At 45.3% G+C, this 14,119-nt stretch overlaps 1 protein-coding gene across 3 annotated transcripts in view; it reads left to right on the top strand.

Moving 5' to 3' along the window:
* Positions 1-14,119, top strand: part of NPAS2 (neuronal PAS domain protein 2) — a 184,746-nt gene that overhangs the window by 91,818 nt on the left and 78,809 nt on the right. For 2 of the 3 annotated variants that reach the window (XM_049856381.1, XM_049856379.1), the window contains exon 2: positions 372-425. In XM_049856381.1, coding sequence (XP_049712338.1) covers positions 394-425 — 32 coding nt within the window. In that variant the 5' untranslated portion in view covers positions 372-393. The other variant, XM_049856380.1, reaches the window with a different exon arrangement.

The raw sequence follows: 14,119 nt of genomic DNA, 5'->3' as shown, positions 1-14,119 counted from the left end.
TCAGCTGTAACCCACAGAAATAAAAGCTCCTTAAGGGTATAAAAGGGGTATTGGAAACCCTGGTGGCGTAGTGGTTAAGTGCTATGACTGCTAACCAAAAGATCGGCAGTTCAAATCTACCAGGCACTCCTTGGAAACTCTATGAGGCAGTTCTACTCCGTCCTATAGGGTGGCTGAGTCAGAGTCGACTCAACACAACAGATTTTAAAGGGGTACTAAGATAAAAAAAAAAAAAAAAAAAAAAGCCCTGGAACCACTGGGCTAAGGTGTCACGCAGGTCAACTAAGATCAAAATGACTGCAACCGGAAAGGCTTATACGAAAGGTCTAGAAGCAGACCCAGTAAGCATCTTTTTCTTGTTGTTTTTTCAGGAAAAACTGCATAGAAAATCTAATGGATGAAGATGAGAAAGACAGGGCAAAGAGGTAAGAAGCAGCCGTCTCCCCTGTCTTAACAGCGTCCTTCGTGGGTCTGTCGATCTGATTCTTGCTTATCCTCACTCGGTATCAACGAAAGAACCAGCAAGACAGTCAGCTTGGGACATTCTCTAGGTACACACTCTCCTTGAAATATTACAGTGCTCTGTTAAAAATTTTAAGACCATCTCCCTCCATGTTGTTCCCTGCCCTAAAATCATTGTCTGGGACGTGTTAACACATTGACTGTGTTGACTCCAGTCTTCTTTCAGAGGCCTCAGGCTTCTGCTACTCCAAGAGAGGCATGGCCTGACAAGGCAGACTGATTGGAGCCACACAGGCCTGGATTCAAATCCTGGCTCTGCTGCTGAGGGGCTGCTCGGCTTTGGACAACAGTCACAGGAGTTACCACACGTTGAGCATGCAATAATCATCAGACGCTGTGCTGTGCGCTTACACACACATGAGCTTAGTTTCCTCATCCGTAAATAGATTTATATCCACCTTGCACTGTCGTAGGGTTGATGAGAAACACTAGCTTGGGAGCTGGCTCGTAGACGCTGTTATAACCCGGGCACTGTTCATTCCTTCACTGGGCCTTTATGGAATGCCAGTACCAGTGGCCATTGAGTTGACTTTGATTCATGGCGACCCCGTGTGTGTCAGAGTAGAACTGTGCTCCATAGGGTTTTCAATGGCTGACTTTTCAGAAGCAGATCTCTAGGCCTTTGTGTCAAGGTGCCTCTGGGTGGACTCGAGCCCCCAACCTTTCAGCTACCACCTGAGTGCGTGAGTGCCTGAAGGGTTTCCCATGCCCCTTCAGCAGGACCGCTGGTTGAGATAGAGTCCTCGGCTTACCAGTGGTGGTGCCCTCAGAGGTCACTCAGTTCAGCTGGGCCAGGTGTGGCTGTCCTTCCACATGCCCTGGGGAGGCAGCCATGAGAACAGCAAATCCCCATCCACCCCTGACCTGCTGGATCTGAATCTGCAGGGCACAGGGGGGCGTATGTATGATTATTTTTTTTTAACTCCCCAAGTATTTCCTCAAGAAAATGTTCAGAAACTAATGGACCACAACCACCACAGTCTCCACCAGACTGACTCCAGCACAACTAGATGGTGCCCGGCCACCACCACTGACTGCTCTGACAGGGATCACTGTAGAGGGTCCTGGACAGAGTTGGGAAAAAATGCAGAAGAAAATTCTGACTCAGAAAAAAAGACCAGACTTACTGGTCTGACAGAGACTAGAGAAACCCTGAGAGTATGGCCCCTGGACACTCTTTTGACTCAGTACTGAAGTTACTCTCAAGAGGCAGTTGTTCAGACAGAACAAGGGGATACTGATTGGTTTAAAGTCAGGAAAGGTGTGCGTCAGCGTTGTATTCTTTCACCATACCTATTCAATCTGTATGCTGAGCGAATAATATGAGAAGCTGGACTATATGAAGAAGAACGGGGCATCAGGACTGGAGGAAGACTCGTTAACAACCGGTGTTATGCAGATGACACAACCTTGCTTGCTGAAAGTGAAGAGGACTTGAAGCACTTACTAATGAAGATCAAAGACCACAGCCTTCAGTATGGATTACACCTCAACATAAAGAAAACAAAAATCCTCACAACTGGACCAATGAGCAACATCATGATAAACGGAGAAAACATTGAAGTTGTGAAGGATTTCATTTTACTTGGATCCACAATCAACAGCCATGGAAGCGGCAGTCAAGAAATCAAAAGATGCATTGCATTGGGCAAATCTGCTGCAAAGGACCTCTTCAAAGTGTTGAAGAGCAAAGATGTCACCCTGAAGACTGAGGTGTGCCTGACCCAAGCCGTGGTATTTTCAATCACATTATATGCATGTGAAACCTGGACAGTGAATAAGGAAGACTGAAGAAGGGTTGACACCTTTGAATTGTGGTGTTGTTGAGGATTATTGAATATACCACAGACTGCCAAAAGAACAAACAAAGCTGTCTTAGAAGAAGTGCGGCCAGAATGCTCCTTAGAGGCGAGAATGGCGAGACTGTGTCTTACATATTTTGGGCATGTTGTCAGGAAGGATCAGTCCCTGGAGAAGGACATCATGCTTGGCAGAGTACAGGGTCAGCGGAAAAGAGGAAGACCCTCAACGAGGTGGGTTGACACAGTGGCTGCAACAATGAGCTCAAGCATAACAACGATTGTAAGGATGGCGCAGGACCGGGCAGTGTTTCGTTCTGTTGTGCATAGGGTCGCTATGAGTCGGAACTGACTCGACAGCACCTAACAACAACAACAACACTGAAGTTACTCTGGAGGCTCACCCCTCAGCCAAAGATTACATGGGCCCATAAAACAAAACAATATGTGTATTAATTGTTTAATGAGAAACTAATTTGCTCTGTAGATCTTCATCTAAACCAACCAAAAACCAAACCCACTGCTGTCAAGTCAATTCTGACTCATAGCGACCCTATAGGACAGAGTAGAACTGCCCCATAGAGTTTCCAAGGAGTGCCTGGTGGATTTGAACTGCCAACCTCTTGGTTAGCAGCCGTAGCACTTAACCACTATGCCACCAGGGTTTGCATCTTCATCTAAACCACAGTAAAAAAAAAAAAAAAGACATCATAATAAAAAAAAAAAAAATGAGCAAAAGTTAAAATCAAATCCTTATAGGCCACTAATCATCCAAAAAGAAAGAAAGAAAGAAAACGTTAGGGAGTGGGGGGAATGGCTGAAGGTGTAGCTGAAATGAAATCCCTGGTTGGCGCAAATGGTTTAGTGCTCAGCTACTAACGGGAAGGTTGGTGATTTGAACTCACTGAAAAAGGGCTGGCAAACTCCTTCCGAAAGATCAGCCGTTGAGAATTCTGCGGAGCAGTTCTACTCTGACACAAATGAGGTCATGCTGAGTCACAATCAACTTGAAGGGAGCTGGTTATAAATGAAACAGGATTGAGGGGGATGACTGTTGAAGCTTTGAGGTCAGCATGGTGGGATCAGGACACTCTTCCCCACTTCGGCACTTGTGTGCGAATGTCTGTAGTACAAATCCAAGCAACCCAACACTGACACCAACAACTCCCAGGCTACTCTGCAGTAGCAGGTCCTTCACTTGGTACTGGGGAGCCACAGCTCCCTACAGCAACGCTTTGCACACGGTAGGTCACAACCTCCATGGGTTGCGAAATCAACTGGAGTCCCAAGCGACACTTCAGTGAATAGGCTAGACCAGACTAGAGTAGAATGGAATCGTCTTGCTCTCCCTTGTGGGTAGTCTGGCTTCCAGGTCGCTCTTCCTGGGTATTTTGCCTGTTGGTTTCTTACAGGGCAGCTGTGGAAAGCGTGCTTGAGCCAGAGGCCTGAGCCGCGTTCCAGGCCTGCCCTTTGCTAGCTGAGGAATTCCGGTAACCCCCTTTGACGTTTCTAAGCCCCCATTTTCTAACCCATGCACGAGGGTAATAATTTCTGCCCTGCCTTCCTGTCAGGTCGTTTTGGGAATCAGGGCACAGAATATACTGAGAAGCTTTTTTTAATTATTAGCTGCTACATGTCTATGAAAAATGCATGATATTTTACAATAATACACCTATGAGTTGTTCTTACTAGCAATAATGGAAAGAAAGCAGTGGTTGCCAGCATTCATTGGGTGTTTTCTCTATTCCCGGTAGCAAGCAAATGTTTTAATATACATTATCTCATCTTCCCAGCATTCCTTTGAGGTGTGTCCCATCGTTACTCCCATTTTACAGATGAAGAAACTAAGGCTCAATGAGGTTAAGTCACGTCAAAGATCATAAAGCTAGAAAGTGGCAGGACTGGAAATTAAATATAGGTTTTCTTACCCTTACACCCTGCTCCTAACTACTGGGCCAGAAGAAAACCTGTTCATGTAAAAGTGAATCTGGAAGGCCCGGACTGAGGGCTGTGTTTCATTGTCACGTTGGAACACATGCTCAGCTGCCATCGAGTCAACTATGACACATGATGACCCCATGTGTGTCAGATTAGAACTGTGCTCAATTGTGTTTTCAGTTGCTGCTTTTTCAGGAGTAGATCGCCAGGCCGTTCTTCCTAAGTGCCTCTGGGTGGACTCAAACCTCCAACCTTTTTGTTAGCAGCCGAGAGCACTAACTATTTGTACCATCCAGGGACTCCTTTTCATAGTACTCCTCCTGGCCCCCGTAGCCTCAGCCCTGTCTACCTACTGCATGCTTACCTCTAAATCCAGAAGAGATCAAATGTGCGTTTAGGTCTTCCATACTCAGAAATCAGTGATTATAGACATTCCAATAAAATCTTGACTCAAAGTTCTTAGAAACCAATCAGATTGTATTCTGTTTCTTTTCAGTCGTTACCCCATCGCCATTTGTTTTGGGTGTGTGCCTACATGGCTCCAGACTTTATTACTTGGAAACCTTCTCTGCACGGACAAAGAGTGTCGCCCTCTCCCCCGCGTGGTCAGCTGCTGGTCCTCTCTCCTCCTTCCCATTTTAGAATGTTTGCCGATACCCAGATCTTTTAGCCAGAGTAACAGCAATCAGGCAGTGTCCTTCATAGCACTTGAGAATATCAAAAATGAAATAAAGCACAAATCTAAGCTCGAACCAGTTCGGAAGTCTCTGGTTTTATATGTTTTTGTAGCAACAACATGAGAGGCCTTTCCCTTTTCCCACCTGGAGGCCTGAAGTGAATTGTTTTCATGCACGCGATGTTTTCGGTGCAATTAGAAATGTTCGGCTTGAGATCAAAATGCTTGGTGCCCCCAGAAAATATGTTGCATGTTAGGCAAGACTTTTAAAGCCTTAGGGGAGTCGTGGTTGATTTGGATCGCTTGATCAGGTATTCTGAACCAGGACACGGTTCACTTTCTTCCTTGAATTTCCATGTAAATCCAGTGAGTGTTAATTGAGTGCTTGTTGGGTGTTCAGAATTATGTTCTGTTTCCTCCAGGGAAGATGTGAGACTGTGATCCTTGTATTCAAGAAGGAAATAGTTTAATTAAGAGACATTGGGAATTCTTAGATAATAAGGTTCACAGTTTACCGCTTTATGGTCCATTTATAAGCATATCTTCTTAATTCTGATGTGACATAGTTTTGTGGGTTGTTGGTGTGGGGTCTGTGTGTGTGTGTGTGTGTGTGTGTGTATGTGATCCTCTGGGAAGCAGAAAGTGTACAGGTTTAGAACCAGACAGATCTGGCTTTGATTCTTGCCACTTTTACTTTCTGTTATTGGACAAACTACTAAACCTCCCTCAGCCTCAGCTCCTTCCTCTGTAAAATGGGGATGATAATAGTAGCAGCTGCTTCTGGGGATTATTGCAGGGGTTAAATGCAGCTGTGTATAAGCAGTAGCTAAAAGCTCACCTGCTAACCAAAAGGTCAGCAGTTCGAATCCACCAGCCACTCCTTGGAAACCCTATGGGGCGGTTCTACTCTGTCCTGTAGGGGCACTATGAGTGGGAATCGACTTGATGGCAGTGGGTTTGGTTGGTTTGGGTATGTATAAGCACCCAGCACCTACCTAATAAGTTGAGCTGGAACTTACGGAGCACTCACTGCGTGCCTGGAGCACTTTACACACATTAACTAATTCTCACAACACCTCCCCAAAACAGGTACTATTATTGTCCCCTTTTTATAGTTGAGGAAACTGAGGCTCAGGGAACATACAGCCGGTGAGCAGCAGGCAGAGCCAGGGTGCAGATTCAGGCTTCAGTTTCCCTACTGAGTGTGGTCTGTTAATGACTGTGTTCTATCGTTCCTCACGACAGGCAGTAAACAGAGGCTGTCCCTGTGAGTCAGGACAGGAGGGACAGTAAGTGCTGATAGGATTCCTCTCTCTACAAAGAGGCACGTTTCTGTAACTTTGCAGTGTTGTGAAGTACAATTTACTCCGTTTCTTGGTAAAAATGATTACCTGTTGGCTAAGGAGATGGTTGGTATTAGCCTCCTCCTGTAATCCTGTATGAAGTAGTTAATCAACATTTGTTAAAGTTACATTACTTCCCCTTCCATGTCTGCTGTGGTGTTCCATTTCGATAGCCCTGTGCCTTTTAGTTGAAGGATGGAGGGACGGGAGCGTGTGGTTGTGTTGTCCCATGTTTATGAGACTCAAGAGTGTCAGGCACGGTCAGCACATTCTTGGGGTTCTTAATAGAACGAACGCTGGTTCCCAGCCACAGGGCAAATGGCTTTATTCTTGCACCCTAAACCTTTGTTTCAACCACTGGTGAAATACCTCAGGCAAGAAGGAGGACTTAAAATGCTACATACAACCCAGGGTGGAAACGGGGAGCGTGTGGTCACATTGTGGGGACTGAACCAATGTCACAAAACAATATGTGTATAAATTTTTTGAATGAGAAAAACAAAATCCTACATATGAGAAACCTAGTTTTTTTTATAGGGCAATTTCACAGAAATAACCAAGGTGGCTTATTTCTTCTGGTTCCCCCCAGGTAGAAGGGAGGTAACAGGTCGTTTGCTGCTGTGGATTGACGACTGAGACCATCCCGTTAGTATTTGCTAACTCAGTAACGTAGTGAGCAGGTGGATGATACAGCAGGAGACACATAGCATTCCGTTAACATGCCCTCAAAAGCTTTAAGGCAAGTTAGGAAGTGATTCAAGAAAACAAGCATACTCAGAGGAAGAATGTCATTAACTGCAGAAAATTAGCCGTTCAGGTGTATCCTGGAGGGTCAGAGTGTTAGGCAGAGCCAGGTTGGTGATCAGAATTTGAAAGCCCTACCTTCTTTAGTGCAAAGAGTTAATGCACTCAGCTGCCAACCGAAAGGTTGGAGGTTTGAGTCTACCCAGAAGCACTGTGGAAGAAAGGCCCAGCGATCACCTTGCAGAAAATCAGATGTTGAGAAATCTGTAGCACACAGTCTACTCTGACACATAGGGGTTGCCGTGAGTAGACATCGACTCGAGGGCAACTGGTTTTGTTTTTTGTTTTTGTTTTTTTTACCTCATCAGCCAACTGCGGATAGCCTCCTTCCTGGGGAGGAATATAGTTGAGGAGCTGGTGGTTTCCTGGTTTCCCTCCTTTGGGTGTGAGTTCTGTAGGCACATGAAGGTTGCAGCCGGCTGCAAGGACTCCAGCTCCACGCACACTCGGCACGCACCCCGTGTGCTACCTCGGTGCCCCATGAAAAAGCCGGGCTCCCTACCTTGCAGGTCTCTCTTCCCAGCTGGAGCCTGCCTTGCTCATTTTGCTGGCATTTTCCCTCCCAGGCTTTTGATTGGGTTGTATATACATCATCGTAAGCTCAGAGACAGGAAAAGAGCGGAAGTAAAAAAAATTTGAGGGTTCCTTTTTGTTTGGTTTGGTGATTGAGCTGGCTGTGCAGGCACCGGCGTCAAGTGAACACAGAAGGTAACAGGACACGCGTTTCATTTATATGATGCTGTAATTTCCAGATGAGTGATTCTGTATTCAAAACAAAGGGAAAAGTAGAGGTGTCCTTGCGGGCAGAATGCAAATTCTTACTGGGCCCCAGTAAACAGCAGAATGGAAAAGGGGCCTCCTTCTATGTGGGGCTTTGGCCTTTTACACCAGGCGGGTCGTTTGGCTGGTGAAGAATTGTAGGAAGGAAAAATGTCTGGATGGCAGGCTTAGAAACCTGGAATGTGTTGGTTCAGGGAGAACCAGACTCCCTCTTGGGCACCCGAGGCAAAGGACAATTTACTATAAACCTTTTCTATGGATTTTAAGTTGAAAAAGGATGGCCAGAAGTCCACCATCTTGAAAATGCTGACTTTCTTCAGAAAAGGCTAAATGTTCCTTTTAGAATTTTAGTGAAAAGTTCCTCAGGTCTGTGCTCCAGTTAAATTCTCCCTGCGTAACCGTTAAGTAAGAATCTCCATGAAATTAGGCCAGCTTCCCATTTGGGCTCAGACATTTTCTGATAACTGTGCTTAAGAGTAACAGTGTTCCTGGTAGGTCTCAGGAGAAATGAACAGCCTCAGCAGACCTCAGTCATCCCCAAAGGGCATTCCCAAGCCTCTGCTGTAGAGGCTCAGCTGCCCAAGTCCTCAGGGATGTCTCGGGGTTGGAGGTGCACCAGCCTGACCATCGTGCTCCGTGTGGGGTGACTTTTCTCCCCACACACCCAGATGACACCCTTCTCTGGAACCAAGTGTTTAGGCTCCTGAGCTCAGCAGTGCCCCCAGCCCTGCTGTGGTGGCTTGCAGGGGTGCTGTGGGCACCGATGGAAACGAAGGTGTGTACCCCTGTCCCAGACCCAGGCTCGGAGATGGGAGGGAATTGCGCTGACCTTAAATGAACCTTGGTTTATGCCAGAATTTCCCTAAATGAATCTTGAGGAAAGCCAGTCCCAGGAAGTACCCCCCAAAACGAGTTTGGGTGACGCTGTTTGCCATTTCTGCGTTTTGGAGAGTTGCGGAATTCTTTCGCACATTAGAGGTGCTAAGACAGTAATTAACAAATAAAGAAAAACTAACAAATATTACCTAACCCTGCATTTAAAAAATGATTTGGGAAAACAAAAGATAGCAACAACAAAATGACCTTCTCCAGCCACGGTCGTTCCCTTTTCCCCAAACCATAGCTGGCATGGTGGGGGGGCAGGGGCAGAACCAAGAGAACGCAGTGTTTGATTCCTTGTCTAATGCCCTTTCAGCTAAGCCCCACCAACCTGATTCTCCTGCAGCCCCCAACCACTCTTCAGCTTCCAGTGACGGGGAACATGAAAAAAAATATGCTTTAGGGAGTGCCTTTAGCTCCTCCAGATGGAGGAGGCCCTCTAAGGACAAACAGCCACTTTTCACGGAACCACCTGCTTCTTATTGTATTTATTATTCAAAACCCCAGCTGCTCGTGACAGCGAGAAGCCCACCAGTGCTTCCATCTCCAGTTCTGGCAATAACTTTCCACTTCGTTGGGAAACGTTTGATTGCATCACCCATCACTCCACTGACCAGCTGAATTGGATTCAGTTTGGTTCACGAATTTGATCATAAATTGAATGTAAAATTCTAAAACTCTTAGAAGAAAATGTAGGAGGAACCCTTCAGGACCTGAGGTGAGGCCAAGTTGCTTAGATCTGACACCCAAAGCACAATTTATAAAAGAAAAAATGGATAACTTGGACTTCGTCAAAGTTAAAAATTTTTACTCCTTGAAAGGCCATATTCAGAGAATGAAAAGGCAAGCTACAGTCTGGGAGAAAATTTTGACAAATCACACATCCAAAAAGACCTGTATCGAGAATGTGTAAAGAACCCCCAAAGCTCAACAGTAAGGAAGCAAACAACTCAATTTAAAAATGGATAAAAGACATGAGCAGATGCTTCATCAGAGAGGATATACAGACGGCAAAAAAGTGCCTGAAAAAGGGTTCAACATCATTAACCATTAGAGAAATGCAAATTAAAACCCCGTGAAATACCACCCTGGGAAACCGTCTGGAAATTTCTTGCGAAGTTAAACATACACTTTTCATATGATCCAGACACCCCAATCCTGAGTATTTATTTCTGAGAACTGACAACTTATATTCACACAAAAATCTGTACACAAATGTTGACAGCCTCTCTATTTATCATCACCCAAACCTAGAAACAACCCAAATTTCCTTCATTGGATCAATGAATAAATCAATATAATGCGTCTATATGATATAATACTACTTAGCAATCAAAAGGAGCAAGGTACTAATAGATGCACCAGCTTGGATGAATCTAAAAGGGATTATGCTGAGTAAAAGAAGCCAGATTCAATAACTTCTATGCTGTATCAGAGCACTTACTTGGTATTCTTGAAAAGAAGAGTGACGGAGACCAGAAGAGTGCTTACCAGAGGTTACAAGTAATGGAGGGTATGAGAATGGTTTGGGGAATGATGGAACTGCTCTAGATAGTGGTTACCATAATTTATGCCTGTGTTAAAATTTTTTAGAACTGTGCCCAAAAGAAAAAGTCAAGTTTACTGTATGTGAATTTTAAGAATAAAAATTTATAAAAGGATATATCATCAGTATTTTTCAAGACAAATGAAAGTGGACAGAGACTCATTTGCCTTTGACGCCAGTCATCTCTACAGCTCCCCTCAGGAGGGATTTGTCGGTGCTGAAACTGGGGAGCAGAGAACCTAGGGGTGTGAGGAAATGTTGCACTGTTGGGGAGAAGATTCTCATCTGTCCTTCCTGTCTCTGCCCACTTCTCCCTAAGTTAGGCTCTTCATCCCCTTCTCCTGATGTCCTAACCAGTTTCTTTCCTTCAAGCAATCCATCAACACTTTTCCCTAGACTCACCAAAAAGCTTAGACCAGATTGCTTGGGCTGACATTGAAGACTTCATGATCTGCCTTCTTCATTTTATCTGCATTGTTCCCACATGTCCCTACTCTCCTGTCAAACTTGACTGCTCACCCCCCAAGGCCACCTCAGATGCCGGTTCCTCTCTGGGGACTTCCTTGACCACTTCACATGGCTGGTCTCCTTCCTTCGTGAACTCCCTTGGCAGTTTGTTTGAACTTCTCACCTATCATATCCCATTCTGCCTTGTACAATAGCTTGTTGTTGTCAGGTGCCTTCGAGTTGTTCCGACTCATGGCAACCCCATGTCCAACAGAACAAAACATTGCCCCATCCTTTGCCATCCTCACAATCATTGCTGTTTGAGCCCATTTTTGCAGTTCGTCAAGGGTCTTCTTCTTTTTTGCTGATGCTCTACGTTACCAAGCATAGTGTCCTTCTCTAGGGACTGGTCCCTCCTAATAATAGCTATCCATGTACAAATGATTTCTTCGTCTAGATTCTAAGCTTCTTTTAGATGAGTACCCAGTCTTACTCATTTTTGCCTCCTCCTCATCACTTTGTGTAGTGCCTTGTCCCCACAGAGGTACTAATCAAAGAGTGTAGAATGGATATCCTTTCCTGTTTCTAATTGCTTGGAAACCCTCAAGGTGATACAGGCAATTTGCAATTGGTTGCCAACCCAAAGCTTGGTGGTACGAACCCACCCAGCAGCTTCACAGAACAAAAGGCCTGGTGAACTGCTTCTGTAAAGATTACAGCCAAGAAAATCCCATGGAGCAGTTTTACTCTGTAACACATGTGGTTGCCATGAGTTGGAATTGACTCAACTGCAATGGGTTTGGCTACCAAGGGCGAAGGCTTTTAGACCTGTGCAGTGTCATGGATGAATTTCAAAAACTTTATGCTAAATGAAGGTCAAAGACTCGATGCCATATGATTCCATTAATGTGGAATTCTAGAAAAGGCAAAACTAAAGTGACAGCAGATCACTGTTTGGCTGTGGCCATGGCTGAGGGAGAATAGCAGCAAAGAGACATGAGAAAACTTTTTAGGGCAAGGGAACTGTTGTATATCTTTACTTTGGTGGTCATTACACAGTTACCAAAAAAACCACGCAATATGGCTGAACTTCACTGACCATCAGTAATGCCTTTATCAGGGTAGCACAAATGGTTAAGGGCTCAGCCACCAACCAAAATGTTGGTGGTTCAATTCCACTCAGATATCTACCTAAGCACCTTGGAAGAAAGGCCTGGCAATCTGTTTCCAAAAGATCGCAACCATTAAAAACCCTATGGAGCCCAGTGCTACTCTGAAACAAATGGGGTCATCATGAGTCAGAATCAACTCGACAGCAACTGGCTTTAATGCCTTTGCTGTTGTTGTTAAGTGCCATCGAGCCGGTTCCAACTCATGGTGACCCCATGTGCAACAAAACAAAACACTGCCCAGTCCTGTGCCATCCTCACAATCGTTGCTGTGTTTGAGCCCATCCTTGCAACCACTGTGTCAATCCATCTCGTTGAGGGTCTTCCTCTTTTTCACTGACTGTCGACTTTAAACCTGTCGCCATTTGAGTCAGTTCCGACTCATAGTGACAATATAGGACAGAGTAGAACTGCCCCCATAGAGTTTCCAAGGACTGTCCAGTGGGTTTGAACTGCCAACCTTTTGGTTCGCAGCCAAGCTCTTCACCACTGCGCCACCAGGGCTATACCTTTATATATATTAAAAAAAAACAAAAGGTGATTCTTTAAGTCTTTCATATGGTTGTCCAGGTGCCTTGTGTATGGTCATCTTGGAATCTGCGGAACAGACCTCCTTGTTGGTAATAAGGTCATTCCAGGCTGGTGTTCCTCCTCGCTTCTCAGCACTGCAAATCCTGCTAACGCTGACTGATTTCCACTGGGCGTTGCAGCGTGTCCCAGACAAAGCCCAACAGAAACAAGCTGTGTTCCTGTCACTAATGATACAAGCCCTCATGTTATTCCCTGCCAGGCAGTGTTCGTAGTCATTACACCCATTGAAGAAGAGAACAGAGTAATAATGAGCTGGGTGTTATCAGCTCACAAATAATTTATAATGGGCAAACTAGGACAGGAACAGAGCTTTTTTTGGCTAAGGAGGTTGCATGTCACTCTTTAAATCTAGGCCAAAAATTTATTTATAATGCATAGACGGTCTCCCAGAAAGTTAAAAGGTTCCTTTCTTCTCTTCCGTGGGTTTGAACACGGTGCTTTTCACCCTGGGCTGGCAAAAAGGCACCTCAGCATCTTACTCCCGCTGTTGCAGCCAGCCTGTGATTGGGACAGTCCGTACGAGCATAGTTCCTCTGCGGGAATTGAGGCCTCTGTAGAAATCCCTTCAGGTTTCAGGTCCTACCAAAATCTAAGAACAGGAACCAGGGAAGAATAAGACCCTTAGATGAGGGTGGTGACCATGGATTTTAGGAGAGATTTGAAGAACTACCCCAGATATTATTTGGAGACAGCCCCAACTAAGATATGATCAGTATAAAATAGGATGTAAACTTGTGCGTTGAATAAAGACAGGTTGTGTGTGATTAGGAGCCCAGGCGGCGCAGTGGTTAAGTGTTCAGCTGCTAACCAAAAGGTGGGTAGTTCAAACCCACCAGCCTCTCCACAGGAGAAAGATGTGGCAATTTGCTTCATAAACGTTACAGTCTTGGAAACGCTATGGGGCAGTTCCTTTCTATCCTACAGGGTTGCTATTAGTTGGTGTGTAAATGATGTCGTTGTTGTTAGGTGCTGTCGAAGTGGTTCCGACTCATAGTGACCCCATGTACCCATGCACTGCCTGGTCCTGTGCCAGCCTCACAATCACTGCTGTGTTTGAGCCCATCGTTGCAGCCACTGTGTCAATCCATCTGATTGAGGGTCTTCCTATTTTTGGTGACCCTCTACTTTACCAAGCATGATGTCCTTCTCTAGGGACTGGTCCCTCTTGATGACACGTTCAAAGAACATGAGATGAAGTCTCGCCATCCTCCCTTTTAAGGAGCATTCTGGCTGTACTTCTTCCAAGACAGATTTGTTCCTTCTTCTGGCAGTCTTGCCTTTGAATTATGGTGTTGGCGAAGAATATTGAATATACCATAGGTGTGAAATTAGGCAGAGGCAAACCAAGTGGTTATGACCATCCCCGCATGGCATCTAGGAAAAGGGTATTTGAAAGTCCACGGGCTTCCAAGGGCTACTTGGAAAGCAAAGACTTTACTGATACCGATACCTATAGATATTGATACCTACCCCAAGCTAGGTGAACCCTCTAATGGAAACTCACTGTATTGTCAAAAACCACCAGCACCCTCTGTCCTGATCCCACACCGGTTGGTAGCCCCTGATGATTGTTTAGCTTTTCCCAGGACCCAGGAGTACTTGGGTCAGCAGGCAGATAGGTTTGA

Source organism: Elephas maximus, chromosome 17, assembly GCF_024166365.1.
Source record: "Elephas maximus indicus isolate mEleMax1 chromosome 17, mEleMax1 primary haplotype, whole genome shotgun sequence".
Taxonomy (NCBI): Eukaryota; Metazoa; Chordata; class Mammalia; order Proboscidea; family Elephantidae; genus Elephas; species Elephas maximus.
Note: the sequence above shows the minus strand (reverse complement) of the source record. Positions and strands in the feature narration are given on the sequence as shown.